This window comes from Onychomys torridus, chromosome 5 (genome assembly GCF_903995425.1).
Source record: "Onychomys torridus chromosome 5, mOncTor1.1, whole genome shotgun sequence".
Lineage (NCBI taxonomy): Eukaryota > Metazoa > Chordata > Mammalia > Rodentia > Cricetidae > Onychomys > Onychomys torridus.
The window spans coordinates 58970929-58991054 of NC_050447.1; the positions used below are offsets into that span (position 1 = coordinate 58970929).

General features: G+C 39.1%; 1 protein-coding gene across 5 annotated transcripts in view; it reads left to right on the forward strand.

Annotated features, from left to right (window-relative positions):
* Positions 1-20126, forward strand: part of Wdr37 (WD repeat domain 37) — a 67507-nt gene that overhangs the window by 26087 nt on the left and 21294 nt on the right. For all 5 annotated transcript variants that reach the window (XM_036186865.1, XM_036186862.1, XM_036186866.1 and 2 more), the window contains 6 exons: positions 1376-1511; positions 3291-3362; positions 6120-6164; positions 7890-7966; positions 13066-13306; positions 14507-14648. In XM_036186865.1, coding sequence (XP_036042758.1) covers positions 1376-1511; positions 3291-3362; positions 6120-6164; positions 7890-7966; positions 13066-13306; positions 14507-14648 — 713 coding nt within the window. The remainder of the gene's footprint in view (positions 1-1375; positions 1512-3290; positions 3363-6119; positions 6165-7889; positions 7967-13065; positions 13307-14506; positions 14649-20126) is intronic.

The following is a 20126-nucleotide window of genomic DNA, read 5'->3' on the forward strand; positions in this document are numbered from 1 at the left end:
CTGTAAGTTCTCTCCCTCTAAAATCTAGTACTATTTGGCATCTCAGTGGTGTTTTCTGTAAGCACAAACACATATAATAGAGAGGGATACTCTTGTTGATTTTAGGAAGGAAACTGACATTTAGAAAGATGACAATAATGGGTTTGAGATTTGAACAAGTTATTTTCTATTTTCTGTAAAATTTAAACCAAGTTAAATAGAATTGGCATATATCATTTGTAAAATTTCAGTCTCTTAACTAATCATTTCATTTTTGTCTTTACTATGTTGAGGATAAGCTGAAAGCACATAAATAATTAATGTAACAGATTGTGTCTGCATATATTTATGTAAGAGTAAATTTGTATACATGTCCTAGGCTTTGCGGAATTATTGTTGAAGGCAAGATGTATGAATCCATTAATTTTGTTTTCATTTTTTCTTACATAGATTTATAGATCCATTATTCTTTATATTTTTTCTGATTTACTTAAAAGTTGAAATGTTTTCATTTATCTAAGAGCAGCTTCATGATCAAAGTTTAAAGAAATCTTTGCATTTAGTTTTTTCCTTACTTTATAATCTTCATTATGAGGGAAATGAGAATTGTTACATGTGTCATTATATGGACCAGTACCTTACTGTGTGTTCCTCATTGTCTGTATCATCTCAAGTCTGTTTTCCATTAGAATATCAGCTTCTAAAAGATCTTTGTATCTCTCAGCTCTGTCTCCATCTAGCATGGCACGTGGCTTCAAGCAAGTGCTCAATAAACAGTCTTTAACAAACCTCTTCGTCTGCTGCAAGTGTGGTCATTTGATTCCTCTTACAGCATGGGCTTTTTTTGTTCTGATATTTGGTTGGTGTAAAATGATCAAAATCAGGAAAAAAAGGAAAGTTCTGTGAACACACACTTTAGTGTTAGTAGTTTGGGGTATTTTTTCCCTCAACCTTTTTGTATCTGTTTCTGTCTCTCTAACTGGTCTCTTTCTCTCTGTCTGTCTGTCTGTCTGTCTCTCTCTGTCTCTCTATTGGTGTGAGTATATGTGTTTTAAAGATTGGGAACTTGGTTTGGGGATGGAGATTGGGGAAGAGTGACTTGAGAGGCCCTGTGGTGCCTTTCTTCTGCAGCGAGACATTACCTGCCTGACTCCTGTGCACTAGTGGAGCGGGGAGAATTTTCTGAAGCTTCTGATCAGGAGCTGAGTGAGAGCAGCCTTACTGTGTGAGGCATCTCAGTTCTATTCCTGCTTGTATTATAGTCCGTTAGTGTTTACAGTATCCTGTTAAATTACTTACACATTTTCAAGACATCTTTGTGCTGTTTTGCCTTTTTTAACTTAGAGAAATTTAATTCAGTAAGTGTTTAAAAGTGCTTCTTTTTTCCTCAATTTAGATTGTCTCCAGCTTTAAGACTACCACATCAAGGGCCATCTGCCAGCTTGTGAAGGAGTATATTGGCCACAGGGATGGCATCTGGGATGTCAGTGTTGCAAAGACACAGCCTGTGGTTCTTGGGACAGCGTCTGCCGGTGAGCCAGACACTGTTGCAGCTGGCTTATTAAGATGTGGCTTTGATAACTCATGAAGTGTGGTGAAAGAGTTAGGAAACCAAAGCTTTTGGATCCGTGTGTGGTGGTATATGCCAAAGGCCCAACACTTGAGCTGGAGGCGGGAGGACCTCAAGTTCCAGGCCAGCATGGGCTGTGATATAAAGCCCTGTCATGTTGTCTCTCAAACAAAAATGAAATGAGGAGGAAAGAAGGAAAAAGAAAAGGAAAAGCTTTTGCCTTGGCATGGAGCACCCATTTCTCCTGAGACCTGTAGTCCTATGGGTAGATGTCACAGCCAAGGCTGGACTCCTGTTTTTGAGGCAGTAGATCCCTGGCTTATGTGAGCGTGTCTGTCTTTGAATGGTAGAAGCAGCATAGGTGGGAGAGTTTTTAAATGTTAGGTGGTCTTTTTATTGGCTTTGTTCCTGGTCAAGCCAGGTGTGCTTCTGATTTGGGGCCAGGTTTGTCATTTTTCTCCCAGCAGTAAAGGGGAAGGGTTATGCTAGCAACTGAAAAAGTGCATATTCTCTAGACTGTTGAGTTGTCACAGGAGGCTGCTCTTCAGAGGAGGATGCACTCTGTGGGTCACAGGGTAGGTCCTGCCCTAACACGATAATTTATGAAAGCTCAGATTAGTCTCACATACTACCTCTTCAGATATGAATGATGACTGGATGTTGGAAATGACTTTCTTAGCTTGTGAGAAGATACTTTCTTACTAGATCTGTTTTTTGTTTTGTTTTTGACTTTTGTTCTTTTGTTTTTGATATTTTGAGAAAGGGTTTCCTGGAACTTGCTTTGTAGACCAGGCTGGCCTTGAACTCACAGATCTGTCTGCCTCTGCTGCCCAAGTGCTGGGATTAAAGGAGTGCACCACCACCACCTGGCCTGGATTCTGATTTTTAAAAGTAAAAGAGACACAAGAAACCTAGTTTGAATGTTGAGAGTTTCTTTCTTGTTTGTAGTTTTGCTCATTCTTAAACATCTTGGATGGTTTGAAATTATTAGTTAAAAAAAGAGGGGGTGACTTCTGATATTTCTGAAATTTCCTTTGGATAATTAGCTGCTATTTCTTCTTAGAATTTTTTTTTAATTCCCCCTTCCCCCTCTTAATGCCTGTGAGAGAAAAAGGCCCAAAGGAACAGCCATCATTTCATATAATTTAAGTGAATTTGGAGGCTAATTGAATTTGAGAATTACAAGATGTTCTGGAAAGCTCTAGTATATAGTATATAATATATAATAAAACAATATATCTATGATATAAATGATTTCTGTATACCAGCTTCACACATGATGGCCTCGGTGTAATGCTCCACTAGGATATCAAGTCCAGTTGTCCTTGTCTAGTTCTGTGTCTTCAGACAAGTCACAGCACTTTTCTTAGGATAATTGAATTGTACTGAGTAGAATCAAAGTTGCAAGGACTGTTTGGGGGACTGGAGAGATGACTCAGGGGTTAAGAGCACTGGCTGTTCTTCCAGAGACCCAAGTTTGAATTTTGATTTTTAGCACCCACATAGTGGCTCACCACTGTCTTTTAACTCTAGTCCCAATGGATCTAGTTCCCTTTTTTGTCCTTCAAGGGTACTGCATACATTGATATACATGGAGGCAAAAATGCCCATACACATAAAATAAAACTAATTTAAAAGTACCTGTTAAGGTGATGTGACTTACCATCTTTAGAATATTATTGTATTTTTAAAGAAATTATAAAATTAGTGATGTCTAAGTTATGACTTCTTCATCTTGTAGATCACACGGCTTTGTTGTGGAGCATAGAGACTGGCAAATGTCTTGTCAAATATGCTGGCCATGTAGGCTCAGGTAAGCATTTACCTAAATGAGCACAATAATCAGAAGCTGTGTTTCTCTTTTTAAAAAATTTCATAATATCAACTATGTTGGCTAAAATGTTTTATACTTGATATGAAATTTTAATATTTTGGTGGTTGGGAGACGTATAATATAGTCAGACTAGAGAAATTGTCCTTTACCTTATATGAGTAATAAAGGGAAAAAGTTTAATACTTAAGCAGTGCTATGTATTAGTCTACATTGTATAACTATAATTACTTATTGTAAACCATGTGTTAGAGATTAATGTCTAATACTTCGGTCAGGCAAAATAAAGGATGTTCCCACTGACTGTGTGTTTGGGTCTGTAGTTTATATTTTACATAACTTTCTTCTGCCTCTTCAGTTATACCTGGGTATTACCACTGTTTTGATCAAATTTCATTTTTGTATTTTCCTCCCAAACATTTAGAAATTTCTTCCACCTAGAATGTCTTCATCTAGTCTCTGTGCAAGACTGCCAACCCTCTCATCTGCTAGCTGTCACTGTTCCCTTAGTTTTGATGGATAGCCTTGTTATTGGGCATGTAGGTCCATGAGCGCGTGTGTGCGTGCATGCGTGCGTTTTTTCTTCTCTATTGTGCCTGTGCCCATATTAGCAATTCATAGAAATCAATAGGACAAAGGCTAGAACATAATGTGTATTTAATAAGACAGTCTCCTAGGGAAGGGACTTAGACCCCCTGTTGCCTCCATTCTCTTACAGAAACCTTTTTTTTTTTTTTTTTTTTTTGGCTAAGTCTCACCTGAAGAAAAAGGGGTTTAAAGGATCTTTACTTTTGAAAGAGTCTTTTTTTTTTTTTTTTTTTTTCTTTTCTTTAATTTTTTTTCCCCCCCCTGGTATGTAAGATCCCCACTCATTCCAGTCCTGAGTTTTTTATCCCTAGATTCATTGCTTTGGTATTTATATAGAGTGGAAGCCTCTTTTGTTTTTGAAGGTCAGCTTCAGATGGACTCCTGCATGTCTATTAAAACACAGTAATTCTTCCAGTGGAGAAAAGGTGATAGTTTAGTAGCCAAAGAGAGGGACACAGCAGGTTACTCATGAGAATATCTTACTCACATTGGAGTTCGGGTTAGGCTCACATTTATAGACTCAATGTTACCTTTAGCTTGTGCAAAAAAGCCACACCCATGAGTGGATCCTCATTTAACTCAGCACCTCCCTGACATCTTGGTGATCTCCTCTAAGGCTAGGGCTCTGAGTTGTAGACCCCACCTCTTCTCTTTCTTAGCACCTTCTCTCCCTTTACGGTATTCAAACTTTGTAAGACATAGCTAACTGCTCTCGCTGCCGCTCTTCTTTCGTCCCTCTCTTACTAGTCTTTTCTTAGTTTATAAATATAGTGTCCCGAATGAATATATTACTAGGGACTCAAAAATATAAAATCTTGTAGAACATGTCTTACATTCTCCATGTCTTTTTAAAAAAGATATATTTTTATTTTATGTGTATTATTTTTGCCTGAAAAATCTATATGCACCATATGTATGCCTGGTGCCGAAAGGTCTCTGAAGAGGGTGTTGGGTCTCTTGGAAGTAGAGTTATAGCAGGTTGTAAACAGCCGTTTAGATGCTGGGAGCTGCATCTGAGTTCTCTATAAGAGCAGTAAGAGCTCTTAACCATTAAGCCATCTCTCCAGGCCTCTTACCCCTAATTTATTTTTGAAATATATTTGCTTATTTTTAGCATTGTAGCTTATGTTTATTACTTATAACAGCAATTTTCACTAGCTATTCTATATTATTTGTATTTTAGTATTGAAAGTAAATAGAATTCTCTTTTTTTAAATATAGTTTCTTAGTAAAACATAATTTTAAAGGTGTAGCTAATACAATTTCACTAATGGATAATTTTTTGAAGTTTGGCAGAATTTCCACAACATTCTGTCTAAAGGATATGCATTTTCTTTACAAGGGAGGGACATGAAGGTTGATTCTTCTTAGGATGAGTTGAATTCAAGTCCCTGGTCAGACTAATGGAGGTTTTAGTCCATTCTAAAACCTAGGGTTTGCTTTAGGAAAGTCCTAGGTGGGGAGATGGGCCTAGAATCTTTTTAGTATGCGACCAGTTCATTAAGCTGGGCTCATTCTTGTTATCTTGCTGGCTACCCATTAAGATAGTCCATCTGAATACAAGGAAGGAAGGAAGAAGAGATACTGGGCGCTGGGAGTCTACTCCTTGACTTATGTTCTTTATTGAGACAATGAAAACTTCCCAAGAAAACACTTGCCAAAACTTACCTTAGAGTGTCCTGAATGTGGATAAGAAAATGGGAGGACAGTAACCTAGTCTTCATTTTTGAGTCTGGTTGGAATTCATTCCTGGGGTCTCATTTGTCATGGACTAGATCAGGGTTTCTGTAAGCTGGGCAGGGGCAGGATGAGGCTAGTGGGCAGTGTCTCCACACTACAGTTTGCTTCTTGTCATAACCTCATTTTGTTTATTTTAACTCTAAATTACTTGCCTGTTTATAAAAGTAGATTGTTAATATTCTTTCTTGTATATCTTGCCATTTAGCAAGGTGGTTCATACTTTAGTTCTTTTTTTATTTATTATACCTTTGTTCTGACTTACATATTCATAGTTTAATTGAATCAGAGGAGCTAATGAACTATCATAGTTTCTTAAAATTTACAATTAACTTTGTAATATAGTAGCTAATAAATACTAAAAACATGGTTTTATTATCTTAAACCTGTTTTCGTAAAATTTTTATTTTGCAGTAAATTCTATAAAATTTCATCCCTCAGAGCAGTTGGCTCTTACTGGTATGTTGATTTTTTTCCTTTCTTGAATGAAATTATTAATAATCTTAAAACAGCTATAAATTTTATATTCTTTTGTTAGTACTATCAGGTATCCATAGCAAATAAGAAAGTTAGACAATATTTAGTAGAAATTTTATGAATTATTTTCATTTCTTTCTAGGTAATTTACCTAAGCTGTAGTACCTTGTATATATCACATTTTAGACTGGCTTTAAAAACATAGCTTTATTTGCTGCTTTTGGAAGGTAGCCTTTTGTACTGAGGATTATTTCTACAAAATTGGTACATAACTGTGGAGTCAAATGTTTTGGGATACAGGTGATAATCTGCATGTGTTTGCTTTGGTGGGCCAGAGGTTGCTATGCTTCTGAAAAAGACCAGTTAGTAGGTATATTTGTCTTTGACAGACTGTATGACATCTATCCCTGCTCTATCCTGCTTTTGTAGCAGGTGAAGAGACATGACTGTTCATTTACAAAAGTGGGGAAGTGCCTGCGTTTTTCCCATGGAGCAGATTCTGCTGAGCCCAGGATAGAGTATACACATTGAGGATGACAAGGGTGCTCTGTGCAGGTGGAAGGATTTAAGAAGGAGCCCAGCATGAGTACTTTCAGTATGTGGTGTGCAGTGATTACTATTTTTGGTCAGAGACTTTTCACATGTGAGAGGGATATGGAAGGAAAGTTACTCTAAATCATTTCATAGTCCTAGATGATTATAGCCAGTATGTACCTTAATATATATCTGAGAAGTTAAAGTGGGGAAGACACTGAAGGTTTATTGTATGATTGGTAGATAGGAAAGATACTAGACTAGTGGCAGTTGGATATGTCTAGCTATAAACCAAAGGCTTAGAAAGGAGAGGTGAAAGCAAGCAAGTCCCATCTGAAAAAGGAACTAATACCAACTTTGAGACAGATAAAGGAGAAAAGAAAATTAGACTACAGTTTTTATATAGTGTTCATTTGAAGAGAAACTGGTAAGTCAGGACTATCAGTTGAGTTTGGCCATAACAAATTCACTATCAGTTCATGGTAACTTCTTTAGGTAAGTTTTGCAGCAGTGGAGAGAAAGATGTAAAGCAGACCACTTTGGCAAGGGCTGAGAATACCACTCTGCAGTCTAAGAGCATTCCTAATCAGAGCATTTTCTTACAAACTTCTGCTAGAAAGAAGAGGAATAAGGGTTGGGGATTTAGCTCAGTGGTAGAGTGCTTGCCTAGCAAGCACAAGGCCCTGGGTTCGATCCTCAGCTCCAAAAAAAAAAAAAAGAAAGAAGAGGAATAAGAAAGCAACACAAATAAGTAATGCTAATAGTAACATAGTAAGTTATACCTGGCACATTGTAAAGTCTTGTTAATAATGAATGGATGAAAGTATCATTTCCTTTCCTGAAACATCTCAGACTGTTATAGACACAAGTGTAATACAATAGAATATTTATTACATAGAGTAAAAATAAAATCTCTTTTTTTCTTAACCTTCAAAGTTTTTCTAAGATGAAAGGGGAAATATTTTCTTTAGTAATTGCATCCCTAATTTTGTACATGTGTTCTATTCTTATAGCTTTGTACAGTCTGAAATTACTATTTAAATGAAGTATGTCCATTTTACTAAATGATCAATAAGTTAGAAAAGCACGATTGATGTTTGGCCACAGTGTAAGAAAGAGCACATTTTATGCATGTTTTGCCCAGTGGATAATCTTCCCCATTTGTCTCATCAGCTTCTGGAGATCAGACTGCTCATATTTGGAGATACGTGGTGCAGCTTCCAACACCTCAGCCTGTTGCTGACACTAGTGTAAGCATGTTCAGTTACTCTGACAGTTTGATGTTAGTCGGCTCATGGAGGACTCGGGATATTTGCAAATTTTAGAATAAGCTGATAGTATCTGGTATGGTTGGATGTGGCTTAACTGACCTACATTTTTAAAAGATTAGTGTAGATGTGAACTGTGAGTTTAATCAGCCACCTTAGCAGATGCTAGCAACAGAGGTAAGAGTTATACTGCTGTGGGGAAAGGAACAGAACATAGGATGAGGTGGAGAAAGCCTATCAGAGCGCTGGGGTTCTCTTAAGCACCAGAAAATGGAACGCCTGGCTATGAATATGTGTCTTCCTTTGGACAGAGAACAAGGATCTGAAAGTAACTTGGAAATTGCCAAGGCTGTCCACTCCTACCACAAGCCTGAGGTTGCCTTTTCCTCATTTGCAAAGGACAGAAAATGTTCTTGGTTTTTATTCTCCCTGCCTCTTTGCTTCACTTTCTTCCTTCTATCCCTCTTTTTTCTTTTTAACAGACATGATTTTATTGTAACCCAGCCCAAGCTAGCCTTGAATTTGCATTCCTCCTCGGGGTCCCTGGAGCTTGGATTACAGGCATGTGCCAGTATACATGGCCTCTCTTTGGTTTGGGGCAATAGGGGTTGGGAGGCAGGATGCCACAGCCTAGTGCCATAGCAGGGAGGAGGCTGCCATGGTGAGGAAGCTTCCTTAGTGGTTCTAAAAGGTAGAACACGGAGCCTAAGAGGATCATGGTTGAGACTTAAGATCTAATGGAATTCGCTTCTCTAGATTTGGAGTTTGTTTGAAACCTGTTTTTCTTTCCTCCTTTTCTTTTGCTCCCCTTTTGGAATAGAATTGCTTGTCTTAAACATCTTCAGTATTGTATTTGGATAAATATAATTTGCTTATTTTCTGTGGTCCATAGCTAGTTAGGAATTTTGCCTGGGGATAAATTGTACCTTGATTCCCATGCAGACCTTCCTTATATGGTATTTTGTTAAGACTGTGCTTTAGACTTTAGTGTTAATGTTGGAATGAGTTGATGTTTTGAGGTAGAATATGTATTTTTCAGTGTAAGAAGGCTCTGTAATTTGGATGCCCAGGGTTAGAATGTTATGGATTGAGTATTAATGTCACTCCCAAATTTGTATGCTAATGTGGTTTTAATTGGAGGTAATATCTTTTAAAAAAGTAGTTCAGGTTAAATGAGCACATAAGGTAGAAACGCCTGGCTATGATCTGATAATATTAGTGTCCTTAAGACTCCAGAGGGACCACTTTCTCTTTTCATCTTTACACGAAAGGCAGCTGTTTACCAGGCAGGACGTTCTGTTTACCAGTCCACCAGAACGTGAACTGGTTGGTATCTTCATCATGGACTTCTGCTTTCCAGAATTAATGTATGTCATTTCACCTTCTAAAACATGAGGTTTCAGGGCTTTTTTGAGTCTATTTTTTGTGTGGTCTGTCCAGTGGAACACGTGTTTAAAATGGTCCAAACTATATTCATGGTCTTGACACTCAAATCCTTTCTTCTCTGTTGCTTGTCTGAGGAGGTAGCTCCATCCTACATCTAGGTGTGTTTATTTCTTACTTTTTTTTTTTTTCCCTAGTAAAAGCCTATTGTGTTCACTGTTGTAGGTCAGGAGTCCAGCAGTTAACACACCTGACATGAAGTTTAGAATTTTTGTGATGTGCTCTTTTGTCTCCCTACTCTGTTCCTAGCTACTCCACAAAATCTTAAGACTAAAGTTGTTCAATCTTTTCTGTGTCCCTGGGAAACTTTTATGTAGTGTACAAGAGAGATATCCACCATTGAGCATAGTTACCTAGAAGTGTAAGACAGAAAAGACGTGTGTCAGTCGTCATATTCCATATTCTTTGCTGGAGCCATGTTCATCACCCAGTTAAAGAGATGCTTGTGCACAGAGCCATCCAGAACTGTATAGCAGCATGGGTATAGGAATATAAGACTGTGGGTGCAGATGTGGGAGCTGGGAGGCCTTGTGACATAGAACCAAGGCCTTCTGAACAGTTTTAAGAGTAACAGCAGAGACAGAAGGCATTTAGACACTGAGCTCAGAGCTACCACAGTGCTGCAGTCTTCCCATCAGGCATTTCCTGTGATTGTAGCAGCCCTTCCTGACTTGGTATGTGTATCTGCCAGGAGTCATTCTTCTATTGAATAGCATATCCTGGGAATAAAGCTCTCATCTCATGCAGAAGGGAAAAGGTTTTGCTGGCCTCTTACCTTTCCACAGATTTCCAGGCTCCCAACTTCTTTAACCAGTTGAATCTAATCTAGTGGCTGCCCACCATAGTTCATCAGGAGCCATCTTTCTAGAATAATGGACATGCTGATAACCTCAGATAACTCCCCTTTTGCCTTTGAGATGAAGTCCTTTCTTTGTAGGGATACCCCTACCCTTCTGTTATTTGCTTTTGAAACAGGCCCTTACTGTTTAACTCTGGCTGGCCTTGATTTTATGGTAGCCTTGCCTCAGCCTCCACATTGTAGGGATTATAGGTATGAGCTATTACATTGCTAGACTACAGGGTCTGTTCTGGTTTCTCTTTGCAAACCTTTCTAGGCTTAGTTTTTATATTCTTTCTGTACTCCAGCACATACTGAAAACAGCTATGCTTAGCACTTTATAGTTAGCACATTCTTTTCTTTCCCAGGCTGCACCTGTCGTCCCCAAGCTCCCCTTCCTTCACATGTTACTCACATGTGGCATTGTTGAAGAGTTACACTACCCTGTGTACTTTGATGCATTCTGCACTTTTAACAGATGTTAAAAGTCTGATAATTCCTTGTCATCATTAGAGTTCTACTTCCTATCTTCCAAATGATGTTTCTGCAGTGCTTCTTTCTGTCCTTAGACTGGTTCTTAGCATCAGCACCACACATTTGTCCCAGAGCCCATCCAGAACTCCTACCCTACTGACTTTCCTTCCCACACCAGCATCTTCAGAAGTGTCATGTGGATTCACTCTCTTCCCTCTTGAGTCACATTCATCATCAGTTCCTCATCATTGCCCTCATAGTTGCTCATCCAACAGACTCCAGGGCTACTTTTTGGGATTCTAACAGATGCCCTTTCCTCCTCTTTCTTCCTTCCCTTAAATCTTGTTGGGTGCCTCTCTGATGCTCTACCCACTGGTAAGTGTGATTCTGCTGCTCACCTGTTGTTCTCCTGTGCTAGTCCTAGGTGGTCTCACTCAGCATCTGTGGCTTTAAGGACCAGCTGTTACTGTGGGTCTCAATTTGCATACCGACTTTCCTCTAACTCCAGACTTCACTTGTCATCTCATTTAGTATCTCCCTTGCGTGACCTGTATTTGCTTCTGGACAGTCCTAACATGCTACTTTATCCTGTTGTTCATCTCACTTTGTACTGTTGTCATTCACTTAGTAGTTTGGACCATATACCATTGGCAAATTTTGAAACTTTCTTGAGAGGGTATATTAATCAGCCTTTCTTCTCACTTTCATACTACAACCCACACCTAGATTTCTCTTTCCTGTAGTTATTTTTTCCTTGGTGCTGCCTGAGACAGGTGGCTTCAGCATCAAATTTATATTATCACAGTCTGTAGACTAGAAGTCTAAGAGCAAGGCAGCAGAAGGGTTAGTTTATTCTAAGGCCTCTGTCCTTGACTAGCAGATGGTCGCCCTTTCACTGTGCCCTCCCATGATCTTCCTCTTGTATGTGTCTCTATTGTAATTTTGTATTGCAGTATGTAAGTCATGGTGGACTAGGTCCTACCCAGCCTGATTTAAATTCAATTGCTTCTTATGGGCCTTTTCCCCACTAGGTTCACATTCTGAGGTCCTGGGGTTGGGGCTTTAGCATATGAGTTTGTGGATGATACAGTCTAGTGCATTTCAGCCTCTGTTCATTTTCCTGTGTTTAGCAGTTGATTTAGGTCATAACATGTCTCTGCTTAGGAGTGATGATTTTCCACATGCACAAGAGAGCACAGAGTCCTTTCATGGTCTGTCAGGCTTTTCACAGCACCACCTCTGTCTCTATGTCCCTCCACATACGAGCAAGCCCAGTTACGTAGCAGAGAAAGGATTTTATATTTGTTCCTTCTGCCTGGAATGCTGTTTTCTTCAGTATCTGCATACCCTTCTTTGTTCTCTGCAATTGGTCCAAGTTGTTGTTAGTCTTTCCTCAGTAATTCTGTGTAAGACAGCAGCCCTGCAGCTGTCTATCTCTTCTACCTCCTCTCTTATTTTCTTCACAGAACTCACTGCTACCTGATTGTATATGCTGTGTATTCCCTACCATGTGAATGCAGATGACACAGATGACATACTTCCTTGTGCATTTTGTTCATGTGTCATGTTCTCATCTTAGTATGTACATACACATGACATTCATTCTTACACTAGTCCATATGTGAGTTTTGTGAGTGTGTGTAGTCTTTCCTGTAAGGACAGGAACTTTGCCAGTTGTGTTTATGTTAGAATTCTTATCATTTAGAGTAAGTGTCATCTTACATATGACAGATGTCCTCTGTCTCTTTCTATGCTGTATAACTATCACTGTCTGTTTATCAGCATTTATTGAATGAATAAACATTTTCTTGAAGAGCTGGCGTATAGACTGCCTTGTTACACTTTTACATTATCTGGCTTTTAATAAAAGATTTCATTGATACAGGAAAATCAAGTGATCTCATTGTTAGAACAATGGAATTCTAAGTTATTATAATTTAAAATTTTTAAAGTATTTTAAACAGGCTCCTAAGAATTAAAATGCTTTTTGTATTGTGACATACCATTGACTTTTATGTATTTATTTAATTTCATATTGTATTTTTAATAAGTGATAAAAATGAAAATTGCTTTATTTGCCATTTTATTATTAAAAAATGAATTTTAGTTCTTTTGAGGCCATAGTGGCTTTAGTATTTTGCAGGATATTTGGCCTTCCTTTTATAGCCAAGCCTTAACATTGAGAAAGCATTCCTTGAGCACCATATCAGAAACTGTAATGGCATTGGCCCTAATCGTACTAAATCTAGAAAGATAAATGGTGTAGCCATGTCAGAAAAAACTCAAGATTCCTACAAAGTCTTTCTTTTCTGATTTTTACCCTTAGCAACAAATTTCTGGTGAAGATGAAATAGAGTGCTCTGATAAAGATGAGCCTGACATTGATGGAGACGTGTCCAGTGACTGCCCTACTGTCCGAGTCCCGCTGACATCTCTCAAAAGCCATCAGGGTGTGGTTATTGCTGCTGACTGGCTGGTTGGTGGGAAGCAAGTGGTGACAGCCTCATGGGACAGAACTGCCAACCTGTATGATGTGGAGACATCTGAACTTGTTCATTCTCTGACAGGTATCTTGCTGTGAACATCGGAAATTCTTTCTAGTTGGGCTGTTTTTTATGTCTGAGCTTACAAATTACTTCCAGGCCAGGATTCTCTTTAGTGCTATTGGCTATGTGGTTGTCATTTTTGGAGATTCTTTCTGATTAATAGAACTCTTCATAGTTAAATTTGTTTTATCTTCAGGAGATTAACGGTAGCATGCAGTATTTCAATATTTGAAATATGATTGCTGTGTTGGTTTTCTCTTTCTCTTTGACAGTTTCTTTTTTCTTTTTTTTAAACACACTTAAATAGCAGGGACCTATTACCTTGATGGTTTCCTTGTCAAACTTCTATGTCCAAGGTAGCTGCTCCTCAGCTGTGAGGGTCTGTTTGGTTGAAGTGAAGGTGCGGCTTGGGCAGGGCCTCTGGAACTTGTAGTCTTCTTCTGTGCTCACTGGTGCTGGAAAAGTCATCCAGGGTCTTGTAGCTATGTGACTGGGGTTGTACTTTCTTGCTAGTGGTCATTTAGGGTCTGTCCTGAGCATCTAGGGCTCCCACCAAAGGTGTCTTCCCACATAGCAGGTTGCTGGCTTATAGGCCAGCAGGAGCATGCCTCTCTTGCCCTGGATTCTCTAGCTTCTGGGAGGACCTTGGCCCTTTGAAAGGTTCTAGCTGTTTAGACTAGACCACTGAGGACATTTATTTATTTTTTATTTTGTGGCTGAGGATCGAACCCTGGGCCTTGCGCTCTAGCAAGCGCAGACAGTCTTTCTTTAACACAAAGATGAATGATTTAGGGACCTTAGTTACATATGTGGAATTCTCTTGGTCTATTGTATACCCCATTTATAGAAAGATGTATTTGTAGGTTCTTCCCAAATACAAGACAAGATGTTGTACTAAGGGCCCACAAGAAGTGATTTTTGTTGCATTCAGCCTATTAAAGTGATTTATCTGACCTTCTAACTGTTAAGACCAGAAATTGAGTTATGATGTATGTAGTTCCCTACTCATTTTTTTATGTGGATAGCTGAAATGACTTCAGGCATCTGAAGGACAGCCTTCCATACCATTAAGTAATTCCTTAAGGTTTGCTTTTCCTTTTGCTATTAGTGGTATCTGTAAAGATGATGGATATTTTTGATTCTTGTGTTTTTAAAAAAGCTTCACTCTAATTGTGTGTCTGCAGGTGGATGACCTTGTATTTTTGTTGTATTTGGTTGTAGGGCATGACCAGGAGTTAACACACTGTTGCACTCACCCCACCCAGCGGCTCGTGGTGACCTCTTCCCGTGACACAACTTTCCGTCTATGGGATTTCAGGGACCCTTCCATCCACTCCGTGAATGTTTTCCAAGGACACACGGAGTGAGTTGCAGTTGTTTAGAGATCTTATCTATGAAAAAGTGTTGTAGGTTACCATTGAAACTTAAGTCTTAAATTTCTACTGTTTGAAACTTAGCTCTTTCATAACGATGGCTTTTTCTCTAAACATTTGGTATGTCTTTCAAAAGATGTAGAAGACTAAGAAGGCTCAGATGGTCTCTGATGTCAAGAAATTGAATGAGATAGAATCTGGCAGGGGCTGGGAGTGAGTAGCTCAGTAAAGGAAGACTTAGCACCCTAGGCATGAGTAGTGGGAGCATAATCCTCTTATCTATCAAGAGGCCCTATCTAAGCTGTCTGCAACTACTCACAAATTACTGTAACATGTCTTTTTAAAATTAATTGATTAGCAAATTAATTTAGATTAGCAAACCAAATATTGGGTTTAATAATGGCATGTGTCATTATACTTTGTTCTCAACTGTTCCTCTCTCCTTATTTGGTTCCCTTTCTTCTCCCAGTTTGCTCTCTGTCTTAGTTAGGCTTCTATTGCTGTGAAGACGCACCATGACCACGGCAACTTTTTTTTTTTGGTTTTTCGAGACAGTTTCTCTGTGCAGCTTTGGGCCTGTACCTGGATCTCGCTCTGTAGACCAGGGTGGTCTTGAACTCACAGAGATCCGCCTCCTGAGTGCTGGGATTAAAGGTGTGTGCCACCACTGCCCGGCAATTATATATGTACATTCTGCCTGCATGTGAGCCACCATGTGGTTGCTGGGAATTGAACTCAGGACCTCTAGAAGAGCAGTCAGTGCTCTTAACCACTGAGCTATCTCTCCAGTCCCCCATGGCAACTTTTATAAAGGAAAACATTTCATTGGGGCTGGCTTACAGTTCAGAGGTTTATTTAGTTCATTATTGTTATGGTGGGAAGCAAGGTGGTATATAGGCAGATGTGGTGCTAGAGAAGGAACTGAGAGTTCTCCATCTATACCTGAAGGTGGCAGAAGAGACCTGTTATATTGCGCATGGCTTGAACATATGTGAGACCCCAAAGCCCACTTCCACAGTGACACACTTTCTCCAACAAGGCGTCACGTACTAATAGTGACACTCCCTATGGGCCAAGCATTCAAACACATTCATCTATGGGGGCCATATCTATCTAAGCACCACACCCTCCTTATGTTTTCCTTTTACACATTTTCCACTAGTCTCTCTATTTCCACCTCCTTTATGATCTACTTCCCAGGCCTCTCATGGCTCCTTCCTAGTTTTGTGACTGCCTAACACATAGAAACACACCGTGTTGTTGTATTTTTTAAAGTTGTTGTTATTACATGTATTTGCAGGGCATATACTGGGAGGAGGTTTTTTTGTTTTTTGTTTTTTGTTTTTTTTTCCCCTGCGTGTGTATATACACACACATATCATTAGTCTAGTGTATGTTCCTCTCTGCTTGAAGTTCTATCAAACAAGTTCAGCATGAGACTATCTTGACAGAGTTCTTCCATAAATGTACTTTTTTAGTTTTTTTCAATAAGCAAGGAGATTGTCTATTTACTTCCTGTAGACGAATTTCTGAACGGTCTTACTAAATAAGAAACACAGAGCCAAATATGGGGGTGAAAGCCTTAGAGATCAGGGAATTAGTGAGAAACACCAGCTAGCCTTAACTCACCACGCCTGTAGCTTCCCAAGAGAGCTACTTCTTGTCTACCTAGGCTTTTTTTGTCTTGCTCTTCTGCCCTCTCATTGGCTCTTAGCCCAGCTACCTCACTTCCTTGTTACTGCCTGTCTGTACAGACCTCCATGTCTCTATGGTTGGTACTGGGATTAAAGGCATGTGTCACCATGCTTGTTCCCTAGTATGTCCTGTAACACACAGAGACCCTGCCTGCTACGTGATCGGATTAAGGACAAGTGCTATCACTGCCTGACTTCTTGGTTTACTTAAAAATGGCTGGCTATGTCCTCTGATCTCTAGGCAAACTTAATTTATTAACATACAAATAAAATATCACCACAACTTCCTCAAGATATAGATTAAGGTAGTGTTTGTCATGTCTCTTCATGGAAAGTATGTTCTCCAGTTTGGAGTTAACTAAAGCGACACTTTGAGATATGTGACTGACTATCTTATTCCCCAGCAGCTTTACATCACTGATCCCTGCCAATTTAGGCAGTACAAGAATGTTGCAAAAGGGTCAGGTTTCTAATTCTGTTATTCTTTTCACACTCACTAGCTAGCCCTTTTGAGAATAAACCCAGATTTCTGGTTCTGCTTGTCATTTTGATAGTCATTGTCCTTTATTGTCATTTTAATTTCGGCTCTTGGTGCCACTGTAGGCCATAGAACCTTCCAGTTGTCCTCTGGTCTCTCTCTAGACATCGCTATGGTTTTTCTACAGTAGGATGATACCCTAGGCTAGGAAACAGCACTGGCATCTCCCCCAGTTGGTTCTGCTAACTTGTACTGGAGCAAACAAGCCTATCAGATTTGAGTTGGGCCAGGAAGAAAGTTTTGTTTTCAGAGAGCAAGCAGATGTCCTTGTGATAAGGTAGAACAGATGGGGTCACAGGGAGACCAGCCAGCTTCTTCTTACCATGTTTGCAAGGACAGAATAGAATTTGTGGGGAACTGGTGAAAGCTAGAGCATTGTGTCCAGATAAAAGTTCAGGTGGCCAGAGTCTTTTAAGTCCTTGGTATGCAAGGCCAGCTGTAGTCATAATAATAGGTTGGACTTGATGTTCCCAGATTGGGTAGGCATCATCTCCATTCCAGAGAAAGTGAGCCATGAGCAAGTCAGGAGGCTGCCTGGCTTCAGTGGAGTTTAGCTCTAAGGGAGTGCAAGTGTAGCCTCTCCTGGTGTCTCCAACTTGCCTTGTGGTGTCATTTAAAGACTTAAAATTGGCACTCTGGTTATTTGAAAAATTTTTTATTTATGTTTCATGCTTTGAGAGGAGAATATATTTGCATTACTGGTAGCTGATGGAGGTGCATGTTACAGCTTTTAAGGATGTTTCACTGGTAGGTTGTTGCTAAGTTTTATCCCTTTAACTGTAAAGTGTAGTGAATGCTAATATGTTTGAAATACATAATCAGTAATAGATTTTTTTGCAGCTGGCTATTACATGATACAATGGTTGTTTTAGAAATATGAGGAACTAGACTGGTTGTGACTCTCCACCCCTTTTTGAGGCAAGGTCTTACTATATAACTGTGGTTTTCCTGGAACTCACTATGTAGACTAGGCTAGCTTCGAACTTATAGAGATCCACCTGCACCTGCTTCTGCCTCTGAAGTTCTGAGGTTAAAGGCACGTTCTACTACATCTGGCCTAAGGAGCCCTTATTTTTAATATAGACTGAGGATATTTAGAAGGTTGGTTGATCCCCCCAACCCCTTCCCTCCTTTTGAGACATGGTCTTTCTACATAGCTCTGGCTGTACTGGACCTCAGTGTATAGACCAGACTGTATTCAAATTCCAAGATCTGCCAGCTTTTGCCAAGTACTTTTGTTTTTTAAAATAGGGACCAAGAGTAGGCTTATAGTAAATGCATGTAATTCATATGAGCCCTTTCTCTATAGTTGTTAAATTGCCTTTAACTACAGGGTGAGTGAAAGTTTTAATGAGAGTAAAATATATGAGTCAGGCTTGTTCTTACCCAGATTATTTATGTTTTCTCTTTTCTTAATTGATTAGTCATGAACTAGCATATTGCATTGATGTGTATATATCTTAAAAGCATTGAAATGTTTTTTATTTGATACTAATTTTCTTGCGCTGTCAAGAAGGATAAATTTTAGACAGGCGGTGGTGGCACATACTTTTAATCCCAGCACTGGGGAGGCAGAGCCAGGCGGATCTCTGTGAGTTCGAGGCCAGCCTGGATTACAGAGTAAGTTCTAGGAAAAGGTGCAAAGCTACACAGAGAAACCCTGTCTCGAAAAACAAAACAAAACAAAACAAAACAAAAGGATAAATTTTAATTTATTAAGGTCTTTCTGAATTGGCAGGAGTCAACTGGATTCTTCTGCTTCTAAATTTTGTGTAATTGGCTCAGTGGTCAAGAACATTGACTGCTTTACAGAGAACCCAGGTTTGATTTCTAGCATCCACATAGTAGCTCACAATAGTCTGTAATTCTGGTTCTGGGGGAATCCCAAGCTCTCTTCTGGCCTCCTCAGGTACCAGGCACACAAGTGATACACAGACACGTATGGAAGAAAAACAACCCATACATATAAAATAAAATTAAAATGAAAAGAAAAAGAATTCTTTAAAAAAAAAAGAGTGGCTGAGCTTAAAAAGTACCCTCTGGCCTTTCTCATGTAGGTTTAGGACTTGGTCAGCAGATGGAGCTGTAGATATCTTTATTGAACACAAACTACTTCTAGTAATGATCAGCAGTAAGCCTTTAGAAACACTTCAACTTTAGAAAAACAGGAAATGAGATATTTCATATGGTTTCATCTAAGGAGTCTTCATAGTGACTGTTGCCTTTTACCTTTGTCATGACTTCTGAGAATTTGAGCCCATACGACCAAAGAGCAGATAGTAAATGCATATAGATGTACATCTGTGATCCATAAAGGGCATGCTTTTATTAAAAGCAAACTTGATTTAATTCCTCATTAAGAGCAGAATAATAGTCATGTCTGCAGTATGTGTTCTCTTTAATCATTAGTTTGCTGTTCTGAATGTGACTTAAGAAAATAAGCTGTGGTTCTCCACCTTTAACATTCTGGTAGCTTCACAGAGCCCTGCAGGCCCTTCTGCACTGGACTGTAACTTTCCTGGATGTTCTATCACCTAGAAGTCTGCATGCCTCATACCTAAATGAGAACATGCTAAGGGGCTTTTAGAAGCTCATGGAGACTACAGCACTATCTAGCAAATAAAATTTTCTGGAGTATTCAGTAAGTTCTTTTCCTGAACGCTACAAAAAAGTCAGAGTCTCAGCTTTTATGTTTACTGTTTTTACTGGTGTATCCAAAAAAATTGAATATGAGAAGATTGTTTAGTGAAATCTTTGCTTAGAGAAAGACAATATTTCTATAGAAGCCTTTCTTGAATATTTCATATAAACATGATACACAACTCTCTTTTGAAAATTGCATTTTAGCACGTACCTTTAATCCCAGCACTTGGGAGGCAGAGGTAGGTGAATCTCCGTGAGTTCAAGGTGAGCCTGGTTTATAGAGTTAGTTCCAGGACAGCCAGGGCTATTCCAAGAAATTCCGTCTTGAAAAATCAAAGGGAGGAAAAAAAGAAAGAAAGTTGTATTTTAGATCATGTTTTCATTTATGAGAACTCAGCATAATTCTTCTTCTTCTTTTTTTTTTTTTCCCCCAGACAGGGTTTCTTTTTGTAGCTTTGGCTGTCTGGAACTCTGTAGATCAGGCTGGCCTCGAACTCATAGAGATCTGCTTGCCTCTGCCTTCCTGAGTGCTGGGATTAAAGGCATTCACCACCATGTCCAAGGCTCTACATAAATTCTTTAAAGAATCATTG